Raw genomic sequence first — 27,641 nt, 5'->3', positions numbered from 1 at the left:
AAGTGTAGCATTAATTAACTGCATTAATAATAATTGGAATGGAAGGTCCTTGTGTGTGTGTGTGTGTGTGTGTGTGTGTGTGTGTGTGTGTGTGTGTGTGTGATGTGATGACATCCAGACATGTATGTCTTAAGACAGGATGAGCGAGTCGCTGTGTTGCTCTGAATCTGAATGTGTAATTGGATGATAATTTTTGGGCTGTAGGAAGAGAGAAAAACAGAAATTGCAAATTTCAATGAGAAAATCACAGAGTAGCAACTGTAAAGAAGCGAATTATGGCAGGGCCCCGTAGAGCAAAATTCTGAGTAGGTCTAGTCACTGACACTGATGAGCAGAGACTATGTATGAAGAGAGAACAAGTCAGTTAGCTCTGCTGTTGTGTGGAGGATTGCTATTGGCTGAAGCTTCAGCATCCTTCTTCTACACACATGCACACACATACACTCACAGACTCTCTCTGAAATTAACAAACTTACTACACTCTGTGTGACAGCATTTCTCTTCTTCATACTCTGGCTGTGTCTCAATCCAACTTGCCCCCACATACATGCATACACACATATATACTCAACCCCCCTCCCCATGCTGTGAGTGTGTCAGCGCGGTGTAGCAGCACTCACTGCTGTCAGAGTGCACTAAGATATCCACACTGCACACGGCTCAATGCTGCTCTTCTCTGTGGAGCCAGACAGAAACTGGGTCACTGAGGCTTTGGAGTGATGCACAGTCACAGCTCGAGTCATGGGCTGCACCACCAGCGTGATTCTGTTCGATGGGCTGCGCTCTGCGCTCCAGAGGAATTGTGGGTACTGGAAGAGCACGAGCGCAGCCGAGCCGCATGGACCAGCAGAGACGGAGGCAGCCTGTGCCAGCTACAGAGAGTCTAGAGCATGGCCTGTCAGGACTACTTCAAAGGTGTGAGACAAGTGTGTGTCTGTAGTGTGCTCATCCATGCATTTTGAAGATGATATAGTCTTGTCTGTTGCACTTTGGGTTTATTGTAGGCTAAATTGCTTTCTAGAAGCATAACTCAGAAATGAGACTCGGGAGATATTTATGTATTACAAGAGTGCTTAGTCATGGTTAGTACAATTCCACAAACCTGAATATCGCTATAGCTCGTAGCTTGCTGTACTGAAGGATAAAAATATTCTGTTTTCTTATTTTGAAAGTGTGTCAGGGTGTGCCTGTTTGACAAGAAATTACCTGGAAGACACATGGTAAGAGAAGTGAAAAAGAACTGCCTGTGTATGTACGAGAGATTGCTGAGTGCTTGCAGGAATAGATAAGGACATCATGGAGGAGGAGCAGTTCCCTCCTCTTCCTCACCGCTGTGCAGAGATGACTGTTTCTTTAATAATGATGTGATTGCATCAAGAAACAGTATCCGTATACCAGTATGCTTCCATTAGCCATATGTCATGATCCTCTTGCCATCTCCAACTTGCCTTATCCTGTCTGAATCTGCCATGTATGAGTGAGTGCTGTTAATTAGGACTCTCAGAATGCAGACCTGAGCATCCTCTTTCACCTTCAGCAACACAGATGCCACTAATGGTTCAATGGATCAATAGATGTTTACGGGTAGAAAACGTGTGTGTGTGTGTGTGCACGTGTGTGTGTGAGTGTGTTTGAGGTAAAGTGTGTGTAAGTCTGTTTAGTGGAAAGTCAAGCTCTGTTATTGTACTCAGTGCAGTGATGAGTGCAGCACAGCCTTTTCCTTCCTCTTCTAAACTCTCTGGCTTCACTGGGACAGAAGGGGACGGGGAAGGGGTGAGGGGTCAGTCTGCAGTGCAAAGGGTAGGGCTTTTAGTATCCTTCAGTTGATTCTCACTGACAAATCTGTTATTGCACTTATCAGCTAGAGGTGAATGAGAGGTTTTACTACAGAAAATACAAAATGTGTATTTGAAACTTACTTATAATGGACGTCTAAAAGCAGTTGTTTAATTTCACCAGTGAACAGATAAAATGAGCGACTATGTAAAGCACACTATTAAACTGTGATGATAAATGTCTAAGGATGATATAGACATGAAGGAAAGCCTTGCCAAGGTTGTTCTTTATCTACGGTTAAAAGTAACTCCAGGTACATGCACTTTTCCTTTGGTATTTCCACAGAATTGTGATGGCAACGTATAATCACAAATTATTTTCTCAGAAAAAGCTTTCACCCACTTACTCACTTGCAGTAAATGCTTTAGCCTGGATCCGGTGCCTGTCCCGGGAGGACCACGTGCGTGAGGTGGTCATACACCCCGGGTGAACTTATCACTGTTGTCTCTGTAAAACCAGGTGAGAGCACTGAAAGTGTCAGTTCAGTTGCACATGGGGGCAGTGTTTGATCTTTTATACTACACCCTTTAAAGAGGAAAGGTGAAAAACTCAGGGCACCATTAGTGCTGTGCTGTTTCATGTGTTACCACAGGAATTTGTAGCAGGTTAAGAGATTTACTGATAATGATGATGATGATGATGAATTAATGGAAAATAGAATGAATTGTGCTCCATGTTACAGCTTTATTTTGAAAGGTGAAATCAACTGAGTTTATACAATCACCGTCTAGTTTAATAGGAATACCTACACATCTGTCCACTTATGCAGTTTTCCAATCATTCAATCATGTGGCAGCAGCACATTGCATAAAATCATGCAGATACAGGTCTAGAGCTTCAGTTAATGTTCACAACAAACAACAGAATGAGGAAAAATGTGATCTCAGTGACTTTAACCATGGCTGTTGGTACCAGAAGGGCTGGTTTGAGTATTTCATATATTGCTCATAAAATCTCATTTCAATTCATAAAATCTCCTGAGATTTTCACTTTTCATTGTGCAGGTGCATAGGTTTTCCCATTAAAGTGGACAGTGAGTGTATGTCAGCATCTGCACAGTTATTTTTTCCAGCAGTGTACTTACATAACACCTGCAAACTGTTCTCATGCATGCACTTAATTGCAATCTTTTCTTGTGATCAGATGTAACAACCGTGCTGTAATCTAATTGAGAGCCTCCATTCTCTTCATTCTGATGACTGATTTGCTGTGGTTACAGGAAGAACAACACTGATTTGTTTAAGTGGAGTGGAATTTAACTGCAGAGGATGCCTGCTGGCTTTTTTCAGCCAACCCCTTTAATGATTTTGACTAGCACAAGACATCACTCATACAGTAGAAAAGGACACACACACACACACATTGTATGTGGCTATGGCACTCGTTCAGGATATCTAACTGTAGCAGCACTCCAGTTACATATACACTAACATACAGTCTTTAGAGGAAGATTTAGGAGCTCATGGCATGGCCTTTTCTTCATGGATGAAACAGAATGGAGTTTTCCAGCTGGACGGACAACAGACATGTAGCTCTGGCCACTTTCCCACTTTACCAATAAGTCTTATTCCTCACTTCTGACTTTGTTCTCAGATCTATTTTTTAGCCTTAATAGCCTTGTTTGCAATCAACTAATATCTGTCATTACAGACCTTTTCCTTCAAACCACTGTAAATGCACATTTTCCAAATCAGTAGTGTCACATGCATGATCCACGTGTCATGAACAACAAAAACTGGTATATTTTTGTGAGACACTTTGCCATTGCAGTAGCGATTAAGTAAACTTGATCTCAAAGATGATTTGCTCTGAAGGTCAGTTGGTAACTCCTCAGCTGTTTGTGATAAAGACGGGAAGATAGAGAGCTTTTGCTGTCATTCTGGCTGCTCCTGAAATCTCAAGAAATATAACTGTGCAGAAGAGGAGCCTGGAGTAAAGTGTATTCCTGATCTAAGCATTTTCATTACAGTTATATGGCCATGTATCAGACAAGTGTCTACTCTGGGACCGCATATGAAAGTTGCTCAAAACCTACGTGAAAAAACATCTGTTTCATGTTTAGTCACAAAATTGAATTTGGGTTAAGTGAAACTTGTAATATGGACCAAACCTTTTAAGTTTCTATTCTCACTCTTATGTCAGTCACACTTCCTAAATTAGTATAAGCTCTTACGAACTTCCAGTGGAAACACCGCTTATAATGCTTTTGGGGAAAGTAGGATCAGGTGTGTGTGTGTGTGTGTGTGTGCGTGTTTGCGCGCGCATTTCAGATGACACCCTATGGAGTTGATGGCTATTACATCAGACTTTGACTGTAAAACTGTCCGTACACAATAGGATGTTGTGAGTGATATCACATATGCTTGCTCTGATCCAGAGAGCAGACACACGTACCCTCAGGAAGAGATAGGCTAGAAGGCATTCTGACTTTGTGCCTTTGACAATTTGACGATCCCTTACACACACATAGTGAAATTGTCCATGTGCCTCCAGGGTCAAAAGAAGGAAGGAAGCCTATGACTGACTCAGTGGAGCGATGACGCAGTGTTTCCAGAGTGTGGGAGAAAGGTGTACTCATAAAGGCCGTTTTTAGGGAGCAGGTGATATTAACAAAATAAAAAAAAAGAAAAGAAAAAAAAAACATGCCCTTTTGCAGCGCCACATGGATTTTCTTCTCTGAGATAGGTGTGTGTGTGTGTGTGTGTGTGTGTGTGTGTGTGTAAGAATACCTGAGAAACAGATGCAAAAACATGCTCACAGACAAGGAGACCAGTTTAATCCTGCTGTCCAGCGTAGACATCTTGGGGATGAATGCAGATGCAGGAGATGACACGCACACACACACACACACACACACACACACACACACACACACACACACACACACACACATGATCAGATGCAATAAAAAGGACAGGACATATTTTTGTTTGCCAGCAGTATAGATAATTAATAAATTAAGTATACAGCAAAAGCTTTTCACAACAAAACTTTGTTACAGTGTATTTCTTTTCTCATAAATTTTAGGATCAAATTTCATGTTTGCAACAAGTTTTAGCACAAGAGTGAACTGCAGCTAATTTAGTAAGTAAGTAATGAACATTGGCTTCAGACCGTGTTGTTCTGTTTACAGATCGAACAGAATGTTTTCATCAGCGTGATTCAGCGTTGAGCCAATTGAACTGCTGTAAGGACTTGTACACCACGATATTGTTCTTTTTCAATGCCATAATTTCTCCCTGACTTCCTGTGCTGCAATGTAACAAAAACCTGTACAGTGATTTCAGCATTCAAACACTTGCATCTGGAACAGATAACAAATATTTGATTAAATGTGTCCTTCACTTCACACTGCAGCACTGACTGTAGATGCTACATATTATTACTACGTATTATTCTCTACAATTTCTGGCTGTGCATTAACAATGCCTGAATCTCTGAACATACACGAACACTAATATAGAAATTCTTCTACTACTCCTAACAACTAGTCAACTAACTAACTGGTAATGAACTATCATGTTTGGCACAGAGTGGGATTTCAGTATCAGAGTTGTAGTCAATAGTGATTTATTAACAGTATCCAAAATGTTGTCACTAACATTAGCTAAGTTTGCTCACTACCTAGCTTAGAATGCAGGGTCTGTAGCTTAAAGTTTCTTTTAACGATATGGTAATTATTACCCACTTGTGATTGGTCTACATTTTTATTTTGTGAATCACACGTAACATCCTTGATTCAGTTTTATACAGAAATGCTATGATGCACAAAATTTTATAATTTGCATGAGCCATCTGTGAAAAGTTAACCAATTGAAATGACATTTTTTTTGTTTTAGCTGTATGATTAAATAAGACTATATTGATTATTCAGACTTACAGAGATCTTGTTAATTTTTTAGGGCTTATTCAAGCAGAAATTCAAATAGTTTTAATGGGTGTACAATCTTGTGCGTACACCTGTACAGAGAGACACACACAGTTGTCCTATACAACACAATCTGTGTGCAGTGGAGTGTATTTTTTTTTGTCTCTATGTATGGGGTGAGACATGAATCATTAGTGTGAAGGTAAATTCCATAGGCTCAGCTCACTCTTGGAGGAGGAGTCCCTTTGTGTGTGTGTGTGTGTGTGTGTGTGTGTGTGTATGTATATGGGGGGGGTAACACAGCTGAGTGTAGGAGGAGCTCTCCTGTCAGTGCCTACAGTGAGTAAGAGAGAATAGCTTTGGTGTGTGTAAGTGTGTGTATGTGTGTGAGAGAGAGAGTTTGGAGAAAGAAAGGAGTAGAACTTTAGAGCTCTGTTAAGTTTCACTACTGAAGGCTGAACTTTCCTGGACATGCTGGCTGCTCCATTCAGCCACCATTCTACACTGGAGAAACCCACGTCCAGCGCTTCTGCTGGATTGTAATTGGAAAGATTAAAGGATTTTTATATTGTTTGGGACTGGAAGGAGAGCGAGAGAAGCTGAAAGTATGCAGGGCAGGGCGGCTAAAGGGGCGAAGATGGTGATTGAATCTCCACAGCAATTTAAAGCTCAGCCTGTTGTCGAACCAGAGCAGGGAAGCAACTCAGCACAGATAGCGGTAACTCACACACACACGCACACACACGCACACTGCAACAAGTGCACCAGTTTGATGTTGTGGAAATAGCAGTCTTGAAATTGTAAAAATCAGAACTTTGACTACATGACTTTTATTCACATTTATTTTTATTTAGGTAGAGGTTTATATGGATGGAGGTGGAATTCTCACTGAACAACATGAACCAATTCCTAGATTGTTTAGAGTTATGTAAGTGTTCTGATGAGAAATTTTCCATTTGAAACCTGCAGAGAGAGAGAGAGAGAGAGAGAGAACAGTGTAGCCTGAGTGAGTGTGTGTGTGTGTGTGTGTGTGTGAAACTGCGCATGTAAGAAATAAGGCAGGTGATAGAAGCAGAATGAAGAGGAGTAAAGATTATAAATTAAGCAGAGCAGAGTGAATAGGAGATTATTAAAGAAAGCAGATGTTAGTTAGTGTTAAATAGAGAATACTACTGCAGTGTGTATGGAGGAGCAAACTACACCGTTTTTCCCCAAAGTTGTAGGCTAGAATGACAGTTTCAGCCTTGTACTTATTTAATCCTCTAGTCCCATTTGTGTCCGTCTGCAAAGCTGTAATGTTACAAGTGTTGCCCCATAAATAAACATCTGCTCTCCTAACCACACCAGCTGTTACGGGTTGTGACAGGAGCATTAGTTGGGGCTTCCCAACACTTAGCCACTCAACACTCCGTACTACACTCACTCAGAGAATGGAAGGAAACCTTTTTGGAATCTTGGGAAATGAATATTTTTGCTCAGCAGTGGTTTATAATTTTTAGAGCATTGCAAAGTTAACTGGAATTGCAGTGAAAACACGGACAATCCTCCTCTTTACCCCGAACCAACACCAGGCTCACTATTAAAACTATGTATTTTTTTTAGTCGATTTTTCTGGAAAAGAGCTGAGCAGGTCCATTACAGAGCTAATTTCTTGGCCAAAAAATGTACCTAAAACTTTACTTAATATATGAGACAATATTGCAAATCAGTTATTCTATCTTAACGATATTTTTCTAGGTCTAGACACACTTTAGCAATTACAAAAAGAACCTTGAAGAAGCCGAAGCAGGTGCTCTAACTGAAGAACGTAAGGGATTAACTGCGATCAGGAGGAAAGTGTGTGTGTGTGTGTGTGTGTGTGTGTGTATCAGCAGAGTAACACAGTCATCAGTTCTCGTGTGGGCTTTAGCGTATGAAACGTTTTGTCAGTGGCATGGGTGAGACCCTGATGCAAGAATATGGGAAGCATCATCACAGCCTTCAACAACAGTGGGAGTAAAGCACACACACATGTGCACACACACCCAGTGGACACTACCGCACTGCAATATGAACACATTCCACAGTCTTGACTAAATGAGAGCTCAACCACAATAACTGCATTTCATGTCATTGTGAACACAACTGTCCAAACCTTAGTGGCTGTTTTGATGCCTTTGAGCCTAAATAAAGGGCTGAACTTCCTGTGTGCACAAAGATCTGGTGGATTCTTCACCCCATGTGACTCTGAGCCCTGGCATGCGATCGTGCTTTTTCAGTTTGGACAGAAGTTGGTCAGGAAATAAGGATTTAATTATAATGGGCTGAGGTTAAAATGACCATTTTGTTGTTTGTGTTTGTTGTTACTTTCATGCCCGGTGTTTAGGTGGAGCAAACTTGTCTTCATTATGTGTACGTTTAAGGGCACTTTCCACACCTACCTTGTTTGGTGTGGAACTTTTTAGTTAGTTTGGACAGATGTGAGCACTCCACCCTTTCTCGGGTGTACACCAAACAATTGAACCCTGCTTCACCAAAAGGCGTCCTTATCCAAGCGAGTGCTGGTTCAGTTTGTTACTGGTGAGAATACAGTTTTATGATGGTCCTCACCAAAATGATGTGTAAGGAAATAAGAGCTTGTATAATCGTGGTAAAGTTGTTTTGTTGTTGTACTCCAACACATTTAAAGGGTCTGTGGAAGCTGTCGCTGCTAAAGCCGTCCAATTTATGAGCACAAGAATGATACATATGACAGCACATGCGTTTTTGTATAAATGCTGAAAAATAAACACCCCCTCTCCCCACAGAACTGTTTATTTCCAGAGCACATGTAGATGCATATGTACAGTATTTTTTTTTTCCTGTAAATGGGTTAAATACGTTTTAAGGAATATTATCTCAATGAACAATAAGCCTGGGCCTAGAAAGTCTTCATAAGTGTGTTTAGAAATGTCAAAAAATATTTATAGACCTAAAATTTAGGGTTTTTCACATTTTATTAATGGTTTTAAGTAGCAAGTAAAACGATTGGGAACAATGGCAGATAATTAAGTGGTAGTTAATAATATAGTATTCTATATTTTTTCTGCTATAGTGTTCTATAGTGTATATTTAACTATAGTAGTCTATATTTTCTCGAATAAAAATGCACTCGCATGACCTGAAAGAACACCAGATCCAGAGGTCTCCAAAAATTGAACTGCGGATTTTAGCAGACGGACTAGATGTTAAAACAGTCGAAGTAACAGTAAGATTCGGATGTGAAGGGATTATGATCGGATACAGGTATATGATGTGATCTCTTACTCTGTTTAATGACTTACTGATTTGTCACCTGCCTGTCATATGATTGTCATTATTGTTGTGTCTCTACAGCTTCTGTGAGCTTATGATTAACCTAAAATGCACACTCATGCACACACAGTTGGGTGTCTGAGCTATATTCTGTGTATTCTGTATATATTGTGTGATGCTATCAGCTATGAGGAACATGCCGTGCCTGCCCTGTTATCAGCGAGCCCTTCATTGCTGACTCACCTGTGTGTGTGCCTTTGTGCTCCAGTGTAGTGGTACAGTATATATGTATATGCACGCATGTCAGTACCCCCTGAAGATTTAACGCTGTACTTAGGAATGAAGCAGAAATGGAAAAATGCGTGTATGGATGGGCATGTATGTTTAATTTACACCTGCAGGTTCCTTTGTCGGAGACGGAGGTTCAGTCCTGATGTCAGAAGTGTGGTGTGCGTCTGTGCTTCTAATCCTATAGTGGGTCGGATAACAATGCTTAGTAAAACTATTCCATCACCATGGTGATCCCTCTGACATCATCCAGCTAATATCAGGACCAGATGTGGAGCAACCTGCGATCTCACTGACCAGAGAGTGCTGAAGTCATACTTACTTACTGCACACACACACACTTTTACTATACTGTTCTTGTTGCAGTATATCATTGCCAGCCCTCATCTGAGTCTCATACCTGTCCTGTTCAGTCATCTCCTGGTGATAAGTGAGATTCTCTTCTCACTTTGCTGTGTCCGACCTGCACCTTATTGTTCAATACTAAAGAGAAAGTAGAAAAAGGAAAGAAAAGCATTTTCATGAGACATTTTCATTTCCATTATTATTTCTTTTGTTCCAGATACCTCTCCCAGAGAGAGTTGAAGAGTTACTGTTCTCCTTTAAGCATCTTAAGCTGCTCCATAACACTCCAGAGTGTGTCTTGTTGGTCCAAACCCTACCTGTGTGTCAAAAATGTGGTAGAAAGCTACAGGATTAGGAAACTTTAGACAGTCTGTAGTTTTTGTCATTCAGCATGACAAAGAAGCACCTATTTTGACAGGAAAAGACCATTTGAGACTGAATGTTTTTGTGCGTGTGTGTGTGTGTGTGTGTGTGTGTTTTATGTATGGGGAGGTGATTGTGAAAATGGAGCTCTAACAAAATCGACCCAGTTTGCACCAACATACTAAACTTCTTATGACATGAAGGATTAAACTTCTAATGACATGAAGCTCACACATATTTGTGCTCATCATTGCTACAGTGTTTGAAAGTTTTTTCCCTCATTGGAGTGATTAAAATGGCATACATACACAGAGGTGTGGCCAGCCAGTTAGATTGTAGCTGGCAAGCTTCTGATAGTTGTGGCCAGACTCTGACAACTAAAAATAGTTAATCAGCCTAAGAATGGGAAACAAAAGCAATAAATTCATCTGAATTGAATGTTCTGCTTCTGCAAAGGGCTGAGGGTGAGACTGGGAAGATTCCTTGAAGCCCTATGAACATTGCGATATGTTCTCTCTTCTATGAAAACTCCTACACGCACGTACAAACAGTTCTGTCAGTTCAGGCCAGTCACACCCAAAAAGACCAGATCAGTTAACATGTGCACTTCCTCCACCCTTTTCTCTTCCATCTGGTGTATATTTTCTTTGAAAAAAAATCTTATTTCCCAGATCTTGCTTCTGTTTTTTCCATATCCTTCCTATTATTACTCTCGCTCTCTGTCTCCACTCTTAATAAACTTGAGCTCTCTTAAATGATGATGTATCTAAAGGTATTTCCCAATCTCTGCTTGAGTTCTCAGAAAGTCTACTGTAAATATTTTATGAAATGCAGATGTGAAATGCAAGTGAGCCAAATTGTTTGATGATATCATTACACCTTGGCCTGTATTACTTTTCATATTAAGCATTGCTGTCTTTCATTATCTATGCCACACTGAACTTACCTCATTGCAAATAATGTATGTGATTATGTGTGTGTTTGCAGCTAAAGCCACGTTTGATTGAGCCATTGGACTATGAGAGTGTCCTGGTCCAGAGGAAGACTCAGATCCTTAGCGATGTTCTCCGAGACATGCTGCAGTTCCCTCTGGAGGATTTTCAGGTGAGACTACCTGGCAACCCATCTTTTAATCTGATCATGCAGTTTAACTGTGCAGTAATCTATAGTTTCCAGCAGCAAATCACTGAAAAAGATGGATAAAACGTATTACATGTTGTTCTTTAAAAAAACAAAAATAGTAATTGTTGGCAAATTGCTGTGGTATAAGTAGAATCAAACACACACACACACTTAACTGAGTCTTCAGATAAGAAGTAAATGCTTATTGTTACTGCTACTGAAACTAATACAGGGAGTTAAATAGTTCCCAAGGGTACAGCTGGAGGGATGGGTGAAGGGTGAAGGTGTAGCTTTCCATAATAGGGTGCAAATTCCTTAGACACACCCTGAACTCACACACATACCTCTCCAGTTACCCGAAAAGAGGCTTTTCTCGTTGAGTGTGTTACTATGCAACTAATAGCCTTATCAGGTTACCAGGTTATTCAACTGGATTAAAGCAATTCTTGGATTTTGTGGAAATTAGCTTGAAGACTGAGCAGTTGTTCACAATCATAAAAACACAGACTGAATTTCTGAACATTAGCAGCCAATAGCCTTGAGTCATCTGCATTTTTACCCAACCAAAAATGCTGTTATGAAACATACATAGGTTAGCACAGTGGAAATAAAAAAAAAGAATAAAATAAAACGATTCTTTTCGTCTTTGTCACATTTCCTCCATCTCTTATTTAAGATTATGACAGTGTCGTTGTTGGAAAATAATCATCAGTGGGTGGTGTCATGTGTTACCACTACAAAGTTTGAGCATATGTTTGATTCTACTTATACCACAGCAATTTGCCAACAATTACTATTTTTGTTTTTTTAAAGAACAACATGTCATACGTTTTATCCATTTACAGTTATGTTTAATGTTGTGGAACATCCACAAAACAAGTTACTGTTCTCGCTTAAATTATAGCAACTATAAAGAATCGTTCCCTGTATAGCAACTATGAACAATCTTTTTTTCTCTACATTTATGTTAATAAGACAAAATAAGACCAAATGCAGCTTGTCATGTTAACAAGAAACTGCAAAGAGCATAGCTCTTCTTCCCGAAGACTTTACCATGGCCGTAGACTTTACCTCTAACTGTTAAAAAGCACTGACACTGAAGACTCCTTCAGAAATGCTAAATAAATGTCTCCTCATATAAAACATCACCATATTAACAATTACCCACAACAGAAAAGCCACTGGTAACTTTAACAGAACAGGAGTGTTAATGCTGGCGTTGTGTTAGTGTTGAGTGGAAAATGTAAGCACTGTGACACTGTTGCTTTCAGAACATAACTCTGTACTACAGGAAGTACCAGACAGTAGGCTGTTGTTTTATAATTAGTTATGGAGCAGTGTGGTAGTGTCAGATTTTGGAGTGGTGTGTGTGTGTGTGTGTGTGTGTGTGTGTGTCTTGGAGCTCAGGTTGCAGACTGCAGTTTTTGAGCTAGTGTCTGAGTGGGAGGTCTGCTTCAGACAGCTATACAAACACACACCGCGTGCTCAGGGAGAGGAGTGGCACTGTGGAGGGGACAGTGACCCTGCAGACCCGAGGGCACACCCTTCAACTAGCTCACTATTTAAAGTGTATGGATAATACTCATTATAAAAATGCCTCAGTGTAATATTTAACAGATGTTTCCTGATTGTAATTACTTCTCCAAACATCATGCAGGCGATAAGAGAGGGCTTCAGCAGGAGAGCAGGAGAAATGATTTTGTAGTATATGTCTGTGATTTCTTATATTCATAGTTTTTATATTTGGTAGTGTGTTGGATGAGCAATTACGATTTCATACCAGATCATAGCAGGGTTGCTCTACAAGCAGAAATGACCTGCAATACCAAAGACATATCAAAGGCACTTTCTGTTTCAGAACAGTTCATGAACAGTCCAACAACTTCCAAATGCCTGACTAACTCATCAGGGATGAAATGGAGACGTAGCAGCAGGTTGACTGGCTTATTGCTACCCAGCATGGTGCAAAAAAACGTGATTGTTGTTACTGGATGTTTAAAAGCTTTCACGTGATACTTCACATAATGTTTTAATACTTTTATTATTGAGCATTTTTTTTATCCAAATAAAAAATATACAGTATAATTGATTGAATGCTTCATGATTTATTGGAGACCACAAGTGTGATTCTGCATTAGAATTAATTTGACATTAGCAAGGCAAGTATTGCATTGTGCTGAAGTATGGGGTAAAGTGACCAAGTGACTATAGAAGTACACAAAAATGTATTTTGATGTATATGTGTTTCCCTGAATGGAGGATGAGAAAGGACTACATAACAGACCTGACTACAAGAAGCTAAGAACTCATTGTCCACAATTCACAGCTCTTAGCACACAGAGAGAGCATATCGCCTGGCTCTTTCTCTGAGTTTGCTCAGTAATTTCAGCGCTAATGTCTTTCCCATATCTCTGCTGCAGGCTGCGTGGCATTCTTCAGAAAATCCTTCTACACAGGCTCCTGTATTTACACACTACAAGAGGATTGCAGCATTTAGATGTCACGTCTCTAATATATGATTGTGACATGGAGTGTGTGTGTGTGTGTGTGTGTGTGTGCATCTGTGAAGGTCAAACAGCTGCATGGGAACTCTCAGCGATAGGACGACAGCCTTGACTGCACCCATTTATCTCTCTCATGTAACTCTTTCTTTTCCTTCCCCACCCCCCAGTATCTGTCTGTGTATTTGACTTTGCCGAGAAACGTGATCTCAGAGAAAAGGTGCAGTGTGGTCAGAGCGACAGGTGATCCTCAGCCTCTCTGTAAGAATCTTCAACACAGCCTGAAGGCAGAGACAGAAACAGAGAGCTCTGTCACTCAGTGCTGGAAGTGTTTGCTCTTCTGTAGCTTTCAGGCTGCTTGTGTGTGTGTGTGTGTGTGTGTGTGCGTGTTATTTGTAGGTCACTGTGGATGTGGTCACTGAGTGGGTTGGTGGGCTGTGCATGCTGAGAAGTGGGCCTGTGGTGGGTTTAGGAGAAATGTAGGCCACGAGCGTTCTGTTTGAATGCTTGTTGCTGCTGGCATGGTCTAAATCTGTAAATGATAGAAGCTCAGTCAGGTTTAAACTGACTGTCCCTTAGGCTTTTTTCTGTCTGTTTTTCTCTCACTCTGATGTCTGTCCCCCACCCACACTGGTGCTAAAAAAGTTGCAAGTGTTTCAGCAAACATTACAGATTTATAGTCCTGAAATAAAAACTCCGTAATAATTATTATTATCACAAAAAGGGTTAATCCCTTTAAGTCACAGGTTCCCAACCTTTGTCCTCTAATACCCCCTGTCCTGTACATTTTAGTGTTGTTCCTGCTCTAACACACCCACTTCAACTCAGGAAGAGCTGTTGATTAGCTCATTAATTGAATCAGGGACACTAAAATGTTCAGGACAGGGGGTACTCCCAGACCAGCGCTGGGAGCCTGGTATAAATTGTCATAGTAACTGAAAAAAACAGAGAATGTTAAAAATCTAGATCGACTTGGAAACATACAGTGTGTTCCCATCATGTCAGAATTATTACATTAATAACTATTTTTCAACTTATGAAACCTGTTCAAATCTTTTTTTCACTTGTTATTACGCAAGTACAACTCAGAAGTTCTAACACAATAGCATGATGTCACATTTTAAACAAACACGTCCAGTAATGGCAACAGCTTCCACAGTGAAAGTCTGGAGTGTGATGCCAGGACTGAACTTGAATTCACTCTGTCCATATCTAAACCTTCTATAATATCTTGTAGTAATGACCTCTTATACCATGGTTGCTTGAAATACTTGATTCTGATTCACTGGCTTGTGTGCATTTCCTTATATTGGGGCAAAAGATCCGGTCAGAACTTTAGTCATGCTTCTAAACCAATGCTCCTGAAAGCCTACTGTGTTAATCATGCACTGTGTTAGCCTAGACTTATTACTATGCAAAGCGGTTGCACTGTTGTTTAGAGCATAAAACCTTGAAAGAATGAGAGGCAAAGTATAATAGTAATATTAATAGTAATGTTAGCCTCTAGAAAGCAAACTAAAATGTTTACTACATAAAATATTGAGCTAATATTTTCTGAAATATTATTAAAACTAATAAAGGCAACACCTAAATGCATGTGATAGAAGAGAGATAACACATGCCAAATTGACACACTTGCATGAGTGTGTGCATGTGTTGCAATGATGCTTTTAAGGTAGAATTTGTTAAGCAGCCTTCTCCTTAGTGGGGAATATGAGTGAGTGGAAGTGGAGCTTTGCATGAGGATTGTAGGCCCTGATGTTGCTGCCCTTCTTTTCACTCTGTTGCTGTGCCCTTGAGATTTCAGTCGTGGGAGTCCTCCCTTCCCACATGTGTGTAAAGTCAGCCTTTCCCCATCATACACACAGCGTTAACTCCTAACCACGTGCATGGGCAAGGATGTGCAGGGATGTTTAGGAAAGCATCTTAGGAGTTTGGGAGTGTGCGTGTGTGTGTGTAGAGAGAGTTGGGGTGTGTATTTTGCGTGCCGCAGGGTGTGAGGGGGAAAAAAAGCTGTGACTTGATTCCGTAACTCAGCTGCATTCCAGCAGTTTTCACTCTTTTACTATACGCTTCCATCTCTCCCTTCATCTGAACACTACCCTTTCACTTTTCCACTCAATCTGATTCGCATCTTCGCTACAGGAAGTCAGGATTGGAGAGAGGAAGTGGTGCAATAGCAGGGTATTGTGTGAAGCTCTTACGGAACCTGTGGAATGCCACATTAAAAACACTTTGTTACTGGACATTCCACTGCTGTGTGCTTCTTTTGACGTCCGCTGTTTCACTCACCGCAGTTTCCGAGGAGCCAAGACCTCCTCCACCTGTGCTCAGACTCACACCAAGGGCTTCACATTCTCACCTGGCAGAGGATATCTTTCAGGTGTTTATTTTTATACAACTAGTTCCCTCTACCCCAAGTGTTTGCTTGTCTCAATATACACCCACACACGGTGTATTCAAGGAAAAAAATTTGGGTGGTTTCCATTACTTGTTAGCTGCATTAACCCCAATGCATTAGTAAAGAATAAAAGGTCAGACTCCAAACATCTAGGGAGGGAGAATTTTTTTTTTTTTTGCTTAACTGTTTGTTCAAAGCTATATTCTTAAAAAAAAAAAGATTCCTCAAGGATTCTTTGGGTGCTTAATAATTAGAGATTTCTAAAGCGCTTTTACTTAAAACCTTTTGTAGGGATCTTCTCCCAGAGGGAAAAAACCGAAGAACGCTTTAGCGTGCGACATTAAACTTTTTTCCCCAAGCATACATTTATATTCCGGATCAAAATGTAACTCTCCACTTTGCAGAATTATTACATCTTCAACAAAATGGGAATATAGCAACTCAGGTGGCTTAATATTCCAGACACAAAAACAATGTAAATGTCAGCGAGGTGCAGAAAAGTATAATCCTAAATCCTGATGGCAGTTGAAGCACTTGACAGTGAAACTGGTCCTTCCTGTGGGTCGTTCTATTGTAGGATGTGAGTCAGGAAGGGAATTTTTACTCTGGCATTGTTTGGCTAAGTTTAACCTATGTGCTTTGTTTACATGTCACTGAAATGGCTGTCTCTGAAGCAGGAATTCTGACTTTTCATCGCACACACCCACACATCATTTACCAGCTACAGAGCTTCTCGAAAACTCCCTGTAGGAGAGTGTCTAAAAGAGACAGCTTATTTATGAAACACTTTCCACATATTTTTATTGGGGATTTTGTGTCTCTGGAGGAAGCAAGTAAATACGGGCAACCCAGTTTAATGCTGTTTCAGTATTTGTCTTTATCATCAGTCATCATGACAGCAGGAGGCTGAGGCTGAACAATGAGTCTCCTACTCCTCTGCCTGATCTTTTCAGCACAGCCAGACCTGGGAGTGGCCATCAGACAGGAATAATATTGAAAAGCTGTTTGGGAAATCACACCCAGCTGGACTGTACAGGTTTTTTTTAGGAATGACTTTTCCTAGGTTGAGTAAAATGCCTGTGATGCTGAAACAATATTGTGACAATACTGATAGGCAGTACTGATATCAAATGAAAAATATAAGCTCATCCTTCAGCTGTGCATGTAAGAGTATTATTTTCAAGGGTGGAAGTTCTTCGCCTAAATCACTGAATCTGTATTTTAAATCACGGTATGCTTTTCCACTTCCGTGTAAGGCCCCCTTTCTTTTCTTACTGACAATAGTGTGATAAATGCCTTCTTCTTCTTCTTTTTTTAACCATTTCTCTCCTGCAGACCTGCACTCTGCGCCGGCAGATCCGCACTCTGTACCCATCAGTTCCAGACAATGCCCAGAGAGAAGCGCACAGCCTGTTCGTGCAGGAGGTAAGCGTCAGACTGGCCTCTCAGACTTTGAATGTCCTGTAATATGTTGCAATGGTACTATAGAGAAAAAAGAGCCCAATGCATTAATAATGATCATGTGCTAGAAGTGATTCGGCTGTGGCTTTGAGAATTTTTACAGCACACACAACCACTGAAAAAAGTGAAACACACTGCTCTCAACACTGGACTCTGTGGATGTACTTCAGTGTTTATAGACTGAACTTTGGCCAAGTATGAAGCATCCATCTCTTGTAACACACACGTGCTATAGAGTATCATAAAAAGCAAAAGAGTTCACCAGCTGGACAGTACGTGTGTGTGTGCGCGCAGGAGATGGAAGGTTTTAACTTGACCGAAGATCACTCTTTAAACAGTAGAGTTTGAGAATTAATTTAACGTAAGGTGAGTGATCCATGTTAGTTTTGTAATCCTGAATAGATATCTACCATTTTTATTACCTCACTAAAGAGTTTCAGGTCCCTTACTGATTTTATTTAAAAAACCAAATCTGAGATAGAAACCAAATGGTGGAAGATCCTGATTAAAAAGAGGCCCCTGTTCTTTCATCTTGCCCTCTCTTCCTGAGCAGTCAGTTTGGACAGAGAGCAAAGAGATTTTCCCTCTTACCCAGGACGACTTTTGAGGAAATTGTGGCCTGAAATAGCATTTGGACTATTTCTGTGGTACAAACACACAGTATCAGGTTATGGCTCTAACAATCATTTATTGTTCCTGTTTTCCTAGTGTCTTAAGACCTACAAATCAGACTGGCACGTTGTCAACTACAAGTATGAAGATTATTCTGGTGACTTCCGTCAACTCCCCAAGTAAGACACACCGTTTCTTCTAGCCTAGTCTCCATAGCTTAAAACAAAAGACAGGATCTATACCAACTGTACCTCAGACAAGTTAGAACAAGCCACACAATAACTACATAGAACCATGGATTTAACAGAGTATCACTGGCAATTGTATTGTGTGCATGTGTGTAATTGTCAAAGCATGTCAGTTCTTGGAAAACCGGAGTCTGTACAAAATGCACATTTCCTCCTCTTAGTAACAATGGAGCCAATGGAACAATGTATGAGTTCATCCGTTCCTGTACGGACACAGAGCAGTTGAGGGGAGCCATATGAATTCTTCAATTAGATATGGTTTTCTCATCACTATGTCTGAAGAAATATATAGAGAGTGACAGATGAATATACACAGGTGGCCAATAAAGGCAGTAAATGCCTGAGAACAGAAAACAAATCATTACTAACAGAGAGCCGTTACCTCTCTACCAGTCAGCTCTGTGAATTCAGTGACACTGTACTTTTGGAAGTTTAATCAAACCTCATGCTTCATCATGGAGAGTATTTTCATGCTAGTCCTGTTAACTGCATTGTAATGTATGTTCATCTGTTTGGCGTTTGAACAGCAAAGTGTCAAGACCCGATAAGCTGGCAGTTCATGTGTTTGAGGTTGACGAAGATGTTGATAAAGACGAGGTGAGTGAATCTGGTTGAAACACAGCCAACTATTTCATCATTGACAAAGAAAATGTTAAGTGAGATGAATCTAAATGTCTTTATTTGTTCCATTAAATGCAGTTTGTTAAGGAAAAGTGAGTCAAAAGCCAGCCAAGGCACATACTGACACAGCAAGTTCTTCTCATACCAATCTGTTACCATTGTTTGCCTCTACTGATAACTTAAAGCACATCTTTCATGGGCTACTGTTATACCAGCAGCAACTCCTCTACAGATATCCCAGGACACTGGGCTAAAGATCTCCAACACACACAGTTTGACCACTAGGTCATGTCTCTATGAATAGTCTAGCAGTTTATGCCTGGACAGCATCAGTGAGGTATCTAATGGCCAGCCATGGCGACTCCTTCTGCCTCTTTCTTTCTTCCAAGAAATCTCCTCCCCTCACAACCCAGCAGACACAGGGTATCCCGTTTCATTAATCAGCTACAGCAAACAGCTGATTGGGCCTTTTCAGACTGACCGTCTGGCCTGTGAAATAGTTTTAAGCATTATTTAATACAAACAAGTCATTTTCATGTGAGATATAAACTGGTATTGCTGACTTCAGAGTGATTAATAATAATGCTTTCTCAAAGTCACTTTAATTGGACTGATATAAGAATTACATGGCTGCACTAGTCTTTACGATATGTCAATGAGAATGTGCAGTCATATATACAAAGCATACAGACACTCTGAGCACTCAGTGGCTAACCTCAGTGCAAGTAGTCAATCATGTGGCAGGTTGTTTTCCAGGCTTAATTTTGTAGCCAGCCATAGTATCATATAATGTTAAAACCTTCTTTTTTTTTGAACAAGCAGCAGTACTCAACCGTTTAGCTGACTGTTTAACCTTTTAACCCTTCCATCCATAGAGAGCGTATAGCAGCAAATGTGTGTGGCTATAATTTAAGTTTGAGTTTCTGTGTTGGATTTATGGTTGAATCATTTAGAAAAACAGTACCAAAGGGGAGTGCTTTGTAAGCATTCACTTACAGTATCTTGTCCTGATAAGACTTTATGGGAGGTCTGTAAATGCATTTTCTATTTCTTATTGTGCTGACATCTTAAGCTTGCAAAAACAGTAGATACAACTAAAGCTTTGGCTGCACTGGCTATAGGAACATTTTCTAATAAGCTGATGTTATATTTACGCTTTAATCCTCTGTATATTCAGATTTTGGGATGTGTATATTCAATATTTACTGTACACTCTTTAACGGTTTTATCTGACAGAAATGATGATATTGTGTGTTCCATTGTATGGTGGGCATAATGTGTGTGTTTTTTTCTGTTAAAGCTTCAGATGTCATCCTGCTGTCTGAGAGATTATTCTTTCTAGTACAGTGGTTTATTTTCATTTATCAGTAATTCTGCTGTTCTGCGTTTTTGCTGGACAGGAGTTAGGGATCTGGATTCCTTTTTCAATGAATCCCTGTTCTCCTAACATTTACTTTAGCTGCAAGATCAAACAGAGAAGAGCTGGAGCCACTTCACAAAACTCATTCTCATCTTTCTCTTTCCATGTGTGTGTGTGTGTGTGTGTGTGTGTGTGTGTGTGTAGGACACAGCTTCCTTGGGCTCTCAGAAGGGTGGTGTTAGTAGGCAAGGCTGGCTTTACAAAGGCAACATGAACAGTGCGATCAGTGTCACTATGAGGGTGAGACATCTTCATACACCACACTCAGTATGAAACTGGCCGTACTCAGTGCTCTTTGGCTCAGGGGCCACTCAGGTTTTAAATAATGTGTTGGGGGCTGCATGCTGTAGTTTGCTTTTGGATACATACCATTGTGTCTGATACAGTGTACTTCTTTTATTTAGCCCTATAAACACATACATGCACACACTTGAATACCTCTTGTCTTACATTGGACAAATTGCAATAAGACCTAAAACAGGCATAAACGGGGCTAAGTGCAATTATGGAAGATTTCTTCTTTCATTGGTGAGTTTTTCTGTGTATAATTGCATCCATAAAGCAAAACCAGGACATGAGTAGCTTATCCAGAGTTGAAATCCTAAATCTTCACACAGAATCCATTTTCACACCAAAACAAATACCGTCAGTGTGTGAAATTTCACTGTTTGGCATATCCAAAAACTGAAACATTGCAAACTCTTTAATATTTATAGATAACAGCAATGTTTTTGCAACAAATTTACTATTATGTGCTCATCCTTCTGGTATGATCTTTATCCAGTAATCTTTAACAAAATTTAAAATTTTAACTGACAAATTTTAAATTTTAACTGCTATAATAGGGCTATAGGATAAAATGTGCATAATGTGTTGTGTAGATTGTGTTTACCACTTCAGGTGTAAGGACTTAAATCATGCTTATGTTTATGCACAGAGTGGAGGCATTGAATGACTGCACGACTGCAGTGCACTGGAATTGAAATCAAATAAAAAAAAAACATTTGACTGGTGGGGGAAATTAAACTAGCTGGACCGTAGTTTTCCCTTGTGTGCTCTAGAGCACAAAAGTACATTTTCAGCAAACCAGCACAGCTTTATCCACTGTAGCTATATCTACTACATCTGTAGTTACCACAGTGAATAATTTCAGCAGATTCTGTGAGAAAAGAATGGAAAAACCTGCTAAACTGAAACTCTTACAACTAAGGGCAGCAGTTAAATTCCATCCAGTTAAAACAGCTAAGATAAGTGAGTATACTGTACAGTGCGAATTCGAAACTACAACTTACACAACTTTAACAATAAAGCTCTTAGGATGAATCAGAAATTAAAGAATAGCTTACTAAAGTTGGTCTTATGTCTTATCCAACTTCCACTTACTTAAGTCTTTGTGGTACTTATCAGAACCACACAACAATGCTGGAACTAATAATCACTAATTCTTCCCTCTAGAAAAGTAGTCTCCTCTCTGAAAACACTCATTATACAGATTTAGGGCTTAATTTACAAATAGCTTAGACTCTAAATTTTATAAAAGCATTTTAACAACGTGTTTTGTGTTTCATTTAATTGTTTATTGACTGCTTCAACAGCTGTCCTTAGACTTCCATCATAGGTAAAAGTAAAAACTTTCTGTTCTTTTCTCACTGTGCTGTAGTCTTGTCTGTGGTCAATTTCACACATACTTCAGAGATTAGGTTGAAAAAAGATGGCCTATTCTTTTAATAAAATAAGTGTTTCTTTTTAATGCTTTGTTTCAGTCTTTCAAAAGGAGGTATTTCCACCTCACACAATTAGGAGATGGCTCCTATAACCTGAACTTCTACAAGGATGAAAAGATCTCCAAGGAGCCCAAAGGAACCATTTTCCTAGATTCCTGCATGGGTGTAGTTCAGGTATGAGAAAAGTGGTGTGATGGAAAATAACTGTATTTGTGATTGCTCATGCTATAAATGTAAGCTTTGTCACTTTAGGCCTTCATTAAGAGGAGAATGCTTGTGTGTGTGCAAGAGAGTTCAGTTTTGCACGTACAGAGGAACATTCCTGCTCCAGGCTGGAGTTAAATAAATAAGTGCTTTATCTGGAACGGTACACTAGTCATATGGAAACAGATGTGATATCCATATGGAGATTACATCAGTGGTTATAGTATCAGCATATTGCATTCTCTGTCTCTTTCTCTTTAACAGTCTCACTCTTTAGTTGCTTTAGCACTCTGACGTTCTTAGTCTCTGGCCAACACATAACATTTTTCTGAGGCTGATCTAATTTAAGACTTGCTGCAAACAAACAAGTAAAGCATTGTTATGGTGAAGTTAATAGTAAATACAGCTTTTAAACTGACAAAAATATTTGAATGTGAACTAACCAAAGTGTGCAAGTGTGAGGAAGAAGTACAGGAGCTATAAAAAGCCAGAAGAACAGTCCATCTCGGTGCTATTGTCTCCACACTCATCTTCTCTTGGGCTATTTTTACACTCATTTGAATGTTTTCTGTAGCTATTTTTGTCTGATTGCTATCAGATATTGTCAGATGTGCAGCTATGTGTGCACACCCACCATATGTCCTGTCTGTGTAATTAGTGTGGTTGGCAGCCTAGCGATTAGAGAATCTGATGTTTAGAGGTGTGGGAGCAGGGACGTGGTCGAGTGTCAGCTTCGGTCAGAGAGGAGGCGGGTTGAACCGGCAGATACCGCGCGATGATTGTCACCTGTGACTTATTACCGCCAGTTTACTTATTTGTGTCTCTTTATGCTTTCAGTGACTCCTGTAACCAGTGAGAGAGAGTGATATAGCTGGCGGAGCTTGCGAGACACACACACACACACACACACACACACACCCATACACATGCCGAGGAGCATGAACTTGAACTTGATGGAGCAAAAGCTGCAAGTCCTTGACAGACCCTTTTTCTGTTGATTTCTGTCTCAGCTAAAATTACACCTGCCTCCTGAGTCTTCCCCGCTTTCGGCAACACTGTAGAATCTGGTGTGTGAGGGTGTGCAGGAAGACTTCGGCCGCTGGCACAATTTTAGTTTATTCAGTCCGTGCTTTCAAGACTCGACAAAAACAGGACAACTCAACAGAAAAAGGGTCCGTCACAGACTCGCGGCTTTTGCGCTGTCAAGTTCACGCTCCTCTGCGTGTGTATGAGTTGTTGTTTGCATGCGTGTCTCGCAAGGTTCGCCAGCTATAATATTCTCTCTCTCTCTCTCTCACCAGTTACAGGAGTCACTGAAAGCGCAAATTAGTAAACTGGCGGCAATAAGACACAGTTGAAAATCATCACACTTTACCTGCTGGTTCAGCCCGCCTCCTCTCTGTCCACAGCTGGCGCTCAGCCACGCCCCTGCTGCCACAAGAGATTTGATGTGAGATGTGCTCCAAGAGCAGAAAGCATCCATGCTCAAGAGCAGCATACTCACAGTCTAGCCTCCTCCAGTCTGGCTTTTAATGAACCAGGCTGTCTCAAGCATGTCCTCCTATTGTGCAGTTAGTACTGAAAAACTCCCACTCTGAGTACTAACATGGAGACTGATTGCCTGTCTCCCATATTTGCAGCAGGGCTGGGGTAGGTCATGCTCCACTGAGTTAAAGTCATTCACTGAGGAATGTTTTCTAGAATAATAAGCATATTAAGAACCCTGGTAAAACAGTGAACAAGAACAACCAGGTGATGTTGGGTGAAAAGCAGATTTTACAGTTTTTCTGATGTATCTCATTTTCCAAAGAATTCACAGTTTTATTTCTGTAGTGCTATAGGAAAAAAGGTTTTGTGCTTAGAACACAGGTTTAGTCATCGTTTTACTGAGAGCTCTCCAAGAACCGATGCGTGAACAACATCCTTTTGCAACTAATTCATCCATCCATCTTCAGTAATCACTTTATCCTGTTCAGGATCGCGGTGGATCCAGAGTCTAGGGTGGGTGCAAGGCAGGAATACACCGGGCACCATGCACACACACACACACACACACACACACACACACACACACACACACCTAGGGAATTTAGAGGAATCAAGACAGGAATCGAGAACTGCCGCATATACAGATGTGCTAGCAAAGCTCTGCTGCTATTTCCACCGATGCTGTAAGAGGTCCCTGTGCTTGTCCTTGACTTCCTCTGGCTTGCTTAATATTCCTCATCCTTTTTGTAAGCATTCTGCCTGATCCCTTTAAGCAGTGTTTTTGGCAGCCAGTAGCTCTTTTGTCCTCCACATGGAAATATTTTCACCAGCTTTCTGTCTGGTAGTTTGCACGCATATATGTCTTTCTCTCACCCAGCAAATTTACAGACATAGCAAATCAGAGTTGGAATTTAAAGTGTTACCATACACTTTGGATGTGTTCATTAGAAATGGAAATATAATTTATTTCCGTCACTCAGAGGCAGGAAACAAACCACAGATCAACTCTACACCTATGGTCTGCTTGTTAAGTAATGGTTTTTGAACCAGGGATGTTTTGTTCTCTCTCAGCTGTAAAGTTCACCCATGTAAAATAATATAAATCATATAGCGATCAGAGAGAGAACATTCCCCTCACACTTCTCTTTGTCCATTTTGGAAAAGGCTACTGACTTTTTTCCAACGCACACTTCACACCAATTACCAAAGCAAAAACTTTGGCCAGTCTCCATTTGTGATGTTAACTTAGTAAACATCTAACACATGACTTTTTAAGGTAATCTGAAGCCTTCTTGTCTTTCTCTGTGTAGAATAATAAGGTGCGCAGGTTTGCATTTGAACTGAAGATGCAGGATAAGAGTGCATATCTGTTGGCCGCCGACTCTGAAAGTGAGATGGAGGAGTGGATCAGCACGCTGAACAAAATACTTCACAGCAGCTTTGAGCTCGCCATGCAAGAGAAGAGGAATGGAGACCTACATGATGGTTTGTGTGCCTGTCTCTCTGAGTATGTAGGCTTATTGGACCACCCAGATAATTACCACGCCTGACATGACAGCAGATAACACAGAAACACATCCAACTTCATTACTAAACCCTGCACAGAATGACATATCCCTGCTCTCCAGAGCAGTGAGATATCCCAGGCGTCTGGACCCACTCTGTATGTTTTGGTTTATCTTTTCTCAGTGGTCCACATGTATTATTTGGTCTGTTTAAGAGCCTGCTGTGACCTTCTCTCTCCAGGAATTTATCTGTCATCTATCTATAAAACTACAGTTTTCTTCCTGTGATCTGGATGTGAGCCATGTTAATAAAAGAGCTGTTCATTTTCCCACTCTGTAGATGATGAACTGGGGAAGACTGATGGCTCTTCTGGAAGTATGGACAGCTTTCAGGTATGTCCTGTTTGCATAAATGGCCAGCACAAGACTCTGGCTTGAGCCTTGGCTCTTTCATTTCATTAATTCACAACCCAGAACCATCCAAAACCAAAATATTGCTCTTCTTATCGTGCTAGAGACAGTAAAATATGGTAATATCCAAGCAGGTGTTAAAATGATTCACTTGCCCTACTTTGAACTAACAGGAAAGCTGGGCATGTTTTTTGTTCTTGATTCTTAAGCTTAGTGGATTTATACTTTCTTTTGTTGGTAACCTGCAACATTAAACACACTATGGCTCGGGCTTCAGGTTTGTGTTATAAAAAGCATGTTTAATAGGTACGTGTAATTTTTCTGTTTAGGCTACTAACCATAGATCCAAATTGTAAACACACCACTTAAGAACCAGTCTATAGGCATACACGAGAGTCAGATCAGCAGCGTACAAGTGTAGTGTTTAGACAGAGGTCTGGCCTGCACAAAATTTTAGTCAGAAACTTTAATAGCATTCATACATGTTGACAAGTGTGTGTTGTTTTTAGATTTCAGCCCCATTCTTCAGCACTCTTGTCATTATGACTTTACCATTTAGTTATACTTCGCTAGGAAATGTTGTGATTAGTCTAGTGTGCACTGATGTATTGAATGTGCTTTTCTTCAGAGCGCCAGAGATATCGAGTCTAAGATGAGAAATGAAACTCGGCTAAAGCTCTTCACATTGGATGCAGACACACAGGTAAAAGACTTGAGATAAGCAAAGAAAACAGTCTGACAGCCAGGCAGAAATCTTTCTGAAATTACTGGAAAATGCTTAGAATGTGAGTGCCGGTGCCTTTAATATATCTGGCTGTGTCTGCGAACAGAAATTGGACTTCTCTGGGATCGAGCCAGAAATCAGACCATTCGAGGAGAAGTTTGGAAAGCGTATTCTTGTGAAATGCAACGACCTGTCATTCAACCTGCAGAGCTGTGTGGCAGAGAATGAGGAGGGCCCAACCACCAATGTAAGCCATAAGTTAATACATTTAAAAACTTTGGTAACTGAAGCATAGAGATCATTGTAGCGATCTGTCTTCTCTCCGTGCATGGCAGGTGGAGCCGTTCTTCGTCACACTGTCCTTGTTTGATGTTCAGAACAGTCGGAAGATCTCGGCAGATTTCCACGTAGACCTAAACCACCCGTCAGTAAGAGCCATGGTTCCAGGCTCTGGTGCTCAGATCATTAATGGAGCTTCAGAAGCAGCACAGCAAACACAGAATGATCTCCCGGAGAGTTTTCTGCAGTATCCACGACAGGTTGGGAGCACTTACACATAGCAAATAGGCATGACTGCACAACAGTGGTCAAGAATAACTCCAACATAAATGTGTGAATAATATATGTGAATAATAATAGTTGTATAATATTTTTAATATTTTTATCAAATCAGTTTTACAGTTACTCCTGTATTTTAACAACAAAACACCTTTTCTGTAAAATTTAGTGATTGCTTACAGTGTCATTTTACTAACTATTTGAACCTATTTAATGGTCTGCATAAACTCCACATATGACACACCATTCAGAATCAGCAATACACAGTGCAAGGAGACACTGAAAAACTATACTAAAATACAGTACATTGCATGTCTGCAGTGCAAAGCTGTCATATAACTACACAATATGGCATAACTGTGTATTTAACTATACTGTTTTGAAAAAATGACTCTAGGCATACTTGAATAAAGTGTTTTACTGCTACTTTGAAGTTCTGAATTGCTTGAAAATCTTGCTATTCATCACTAAGCATGCTGTCCTGTGTGTGTGTGTGTGTGTGTGTGTGTGTGTGTGTACAGGGAGTGTTTTCTGTGATGTGTCCGCACCCAGATATCTTCCTGGTGGCTCGGATTGAGAAAGTTCTTCAGGGAGGAATAACTCACTGTGCTGAGCCATACATGAAAAGTTCTGATTCCACCAAGGTAGTGTGAGTGGGTCGGTCTGTT

The 27,641-nt window shown here is 40.4% G+C and overlaps 1 protein-coding gene across 2 annotated transcripts in view; it reads left to right on the top strand.

Moving 5' to 3' along the window:
* Positions 1-27,641, top strand: part of zmp:0000001200 (dedicator of cytokinesis protein 9) — an 84,555-nt gene that overhangs the window by 31,565 nt on the left and 25,349 nt on the right. For both annotated transcript variants that reach the window (XM_026912586.3, XM_026912587.3), the window contains exons 2-13: positions 10,961-11,077; positions 17,333-17,422; positions 18,167-18,249; positions 18,846-18,915; positions 20,504-20,599; positions 22,123-22,257; positions 25,086-25,260; positions 25,621-25,673; positions 26,320-26,394; positions 26,522-26,662; positions 26,751-26,954; positions 27,495-27,617. In XM_026912586.3, coding sequence (XP_026768387.3) covers positions 10,961-11,077; positions 17,333-17,422; positions 18,167-18,249; positions 18,846-18,915; positions 20,504-20,599; positions 22,123-22,257; positions 25,086-25,260; positions 25,621-25,673; positions 26,320-26,394; positions 26,522-26,662; positions 26,751-26,954; positions 27,495-27,617 — 1,362 coding nt within the window. The remainder of the gene's footprint in view (positions 1-10,960; positions 11,078-17,332; positions 17,423-18,166; positions 18,250-18,845; positions 18,916-20,503; positions 20,600-22,122; positions 22,258-25,085; positions 25,261-25,620; positions 25,674-26,319; positions 26,395-26,521; positions 26,663-26,750; positions 26,955-27,494; positions 27,618-27,641) is intronic.

Source organism: Pangasianodon hypophthalmus, chromosome 5 (genome assembly GCF_027358585.1).
Source record: "Pangasianodon hypophthalmus isolate fPanHyp1 chromosome 5, fPanHyp1.pri, whole genome shotgun sequence".
Classification (NCBI taxonomy): Eukaryota; Metazoa; Chordata; class Actinopteri; order Siluriformes; family Pangasiidae; genus Pangasianodon; species Pangasianodon hypophthalmus.
This window is presented reverse-complemented; position numbering and strand designations above follow the sequence as displayed.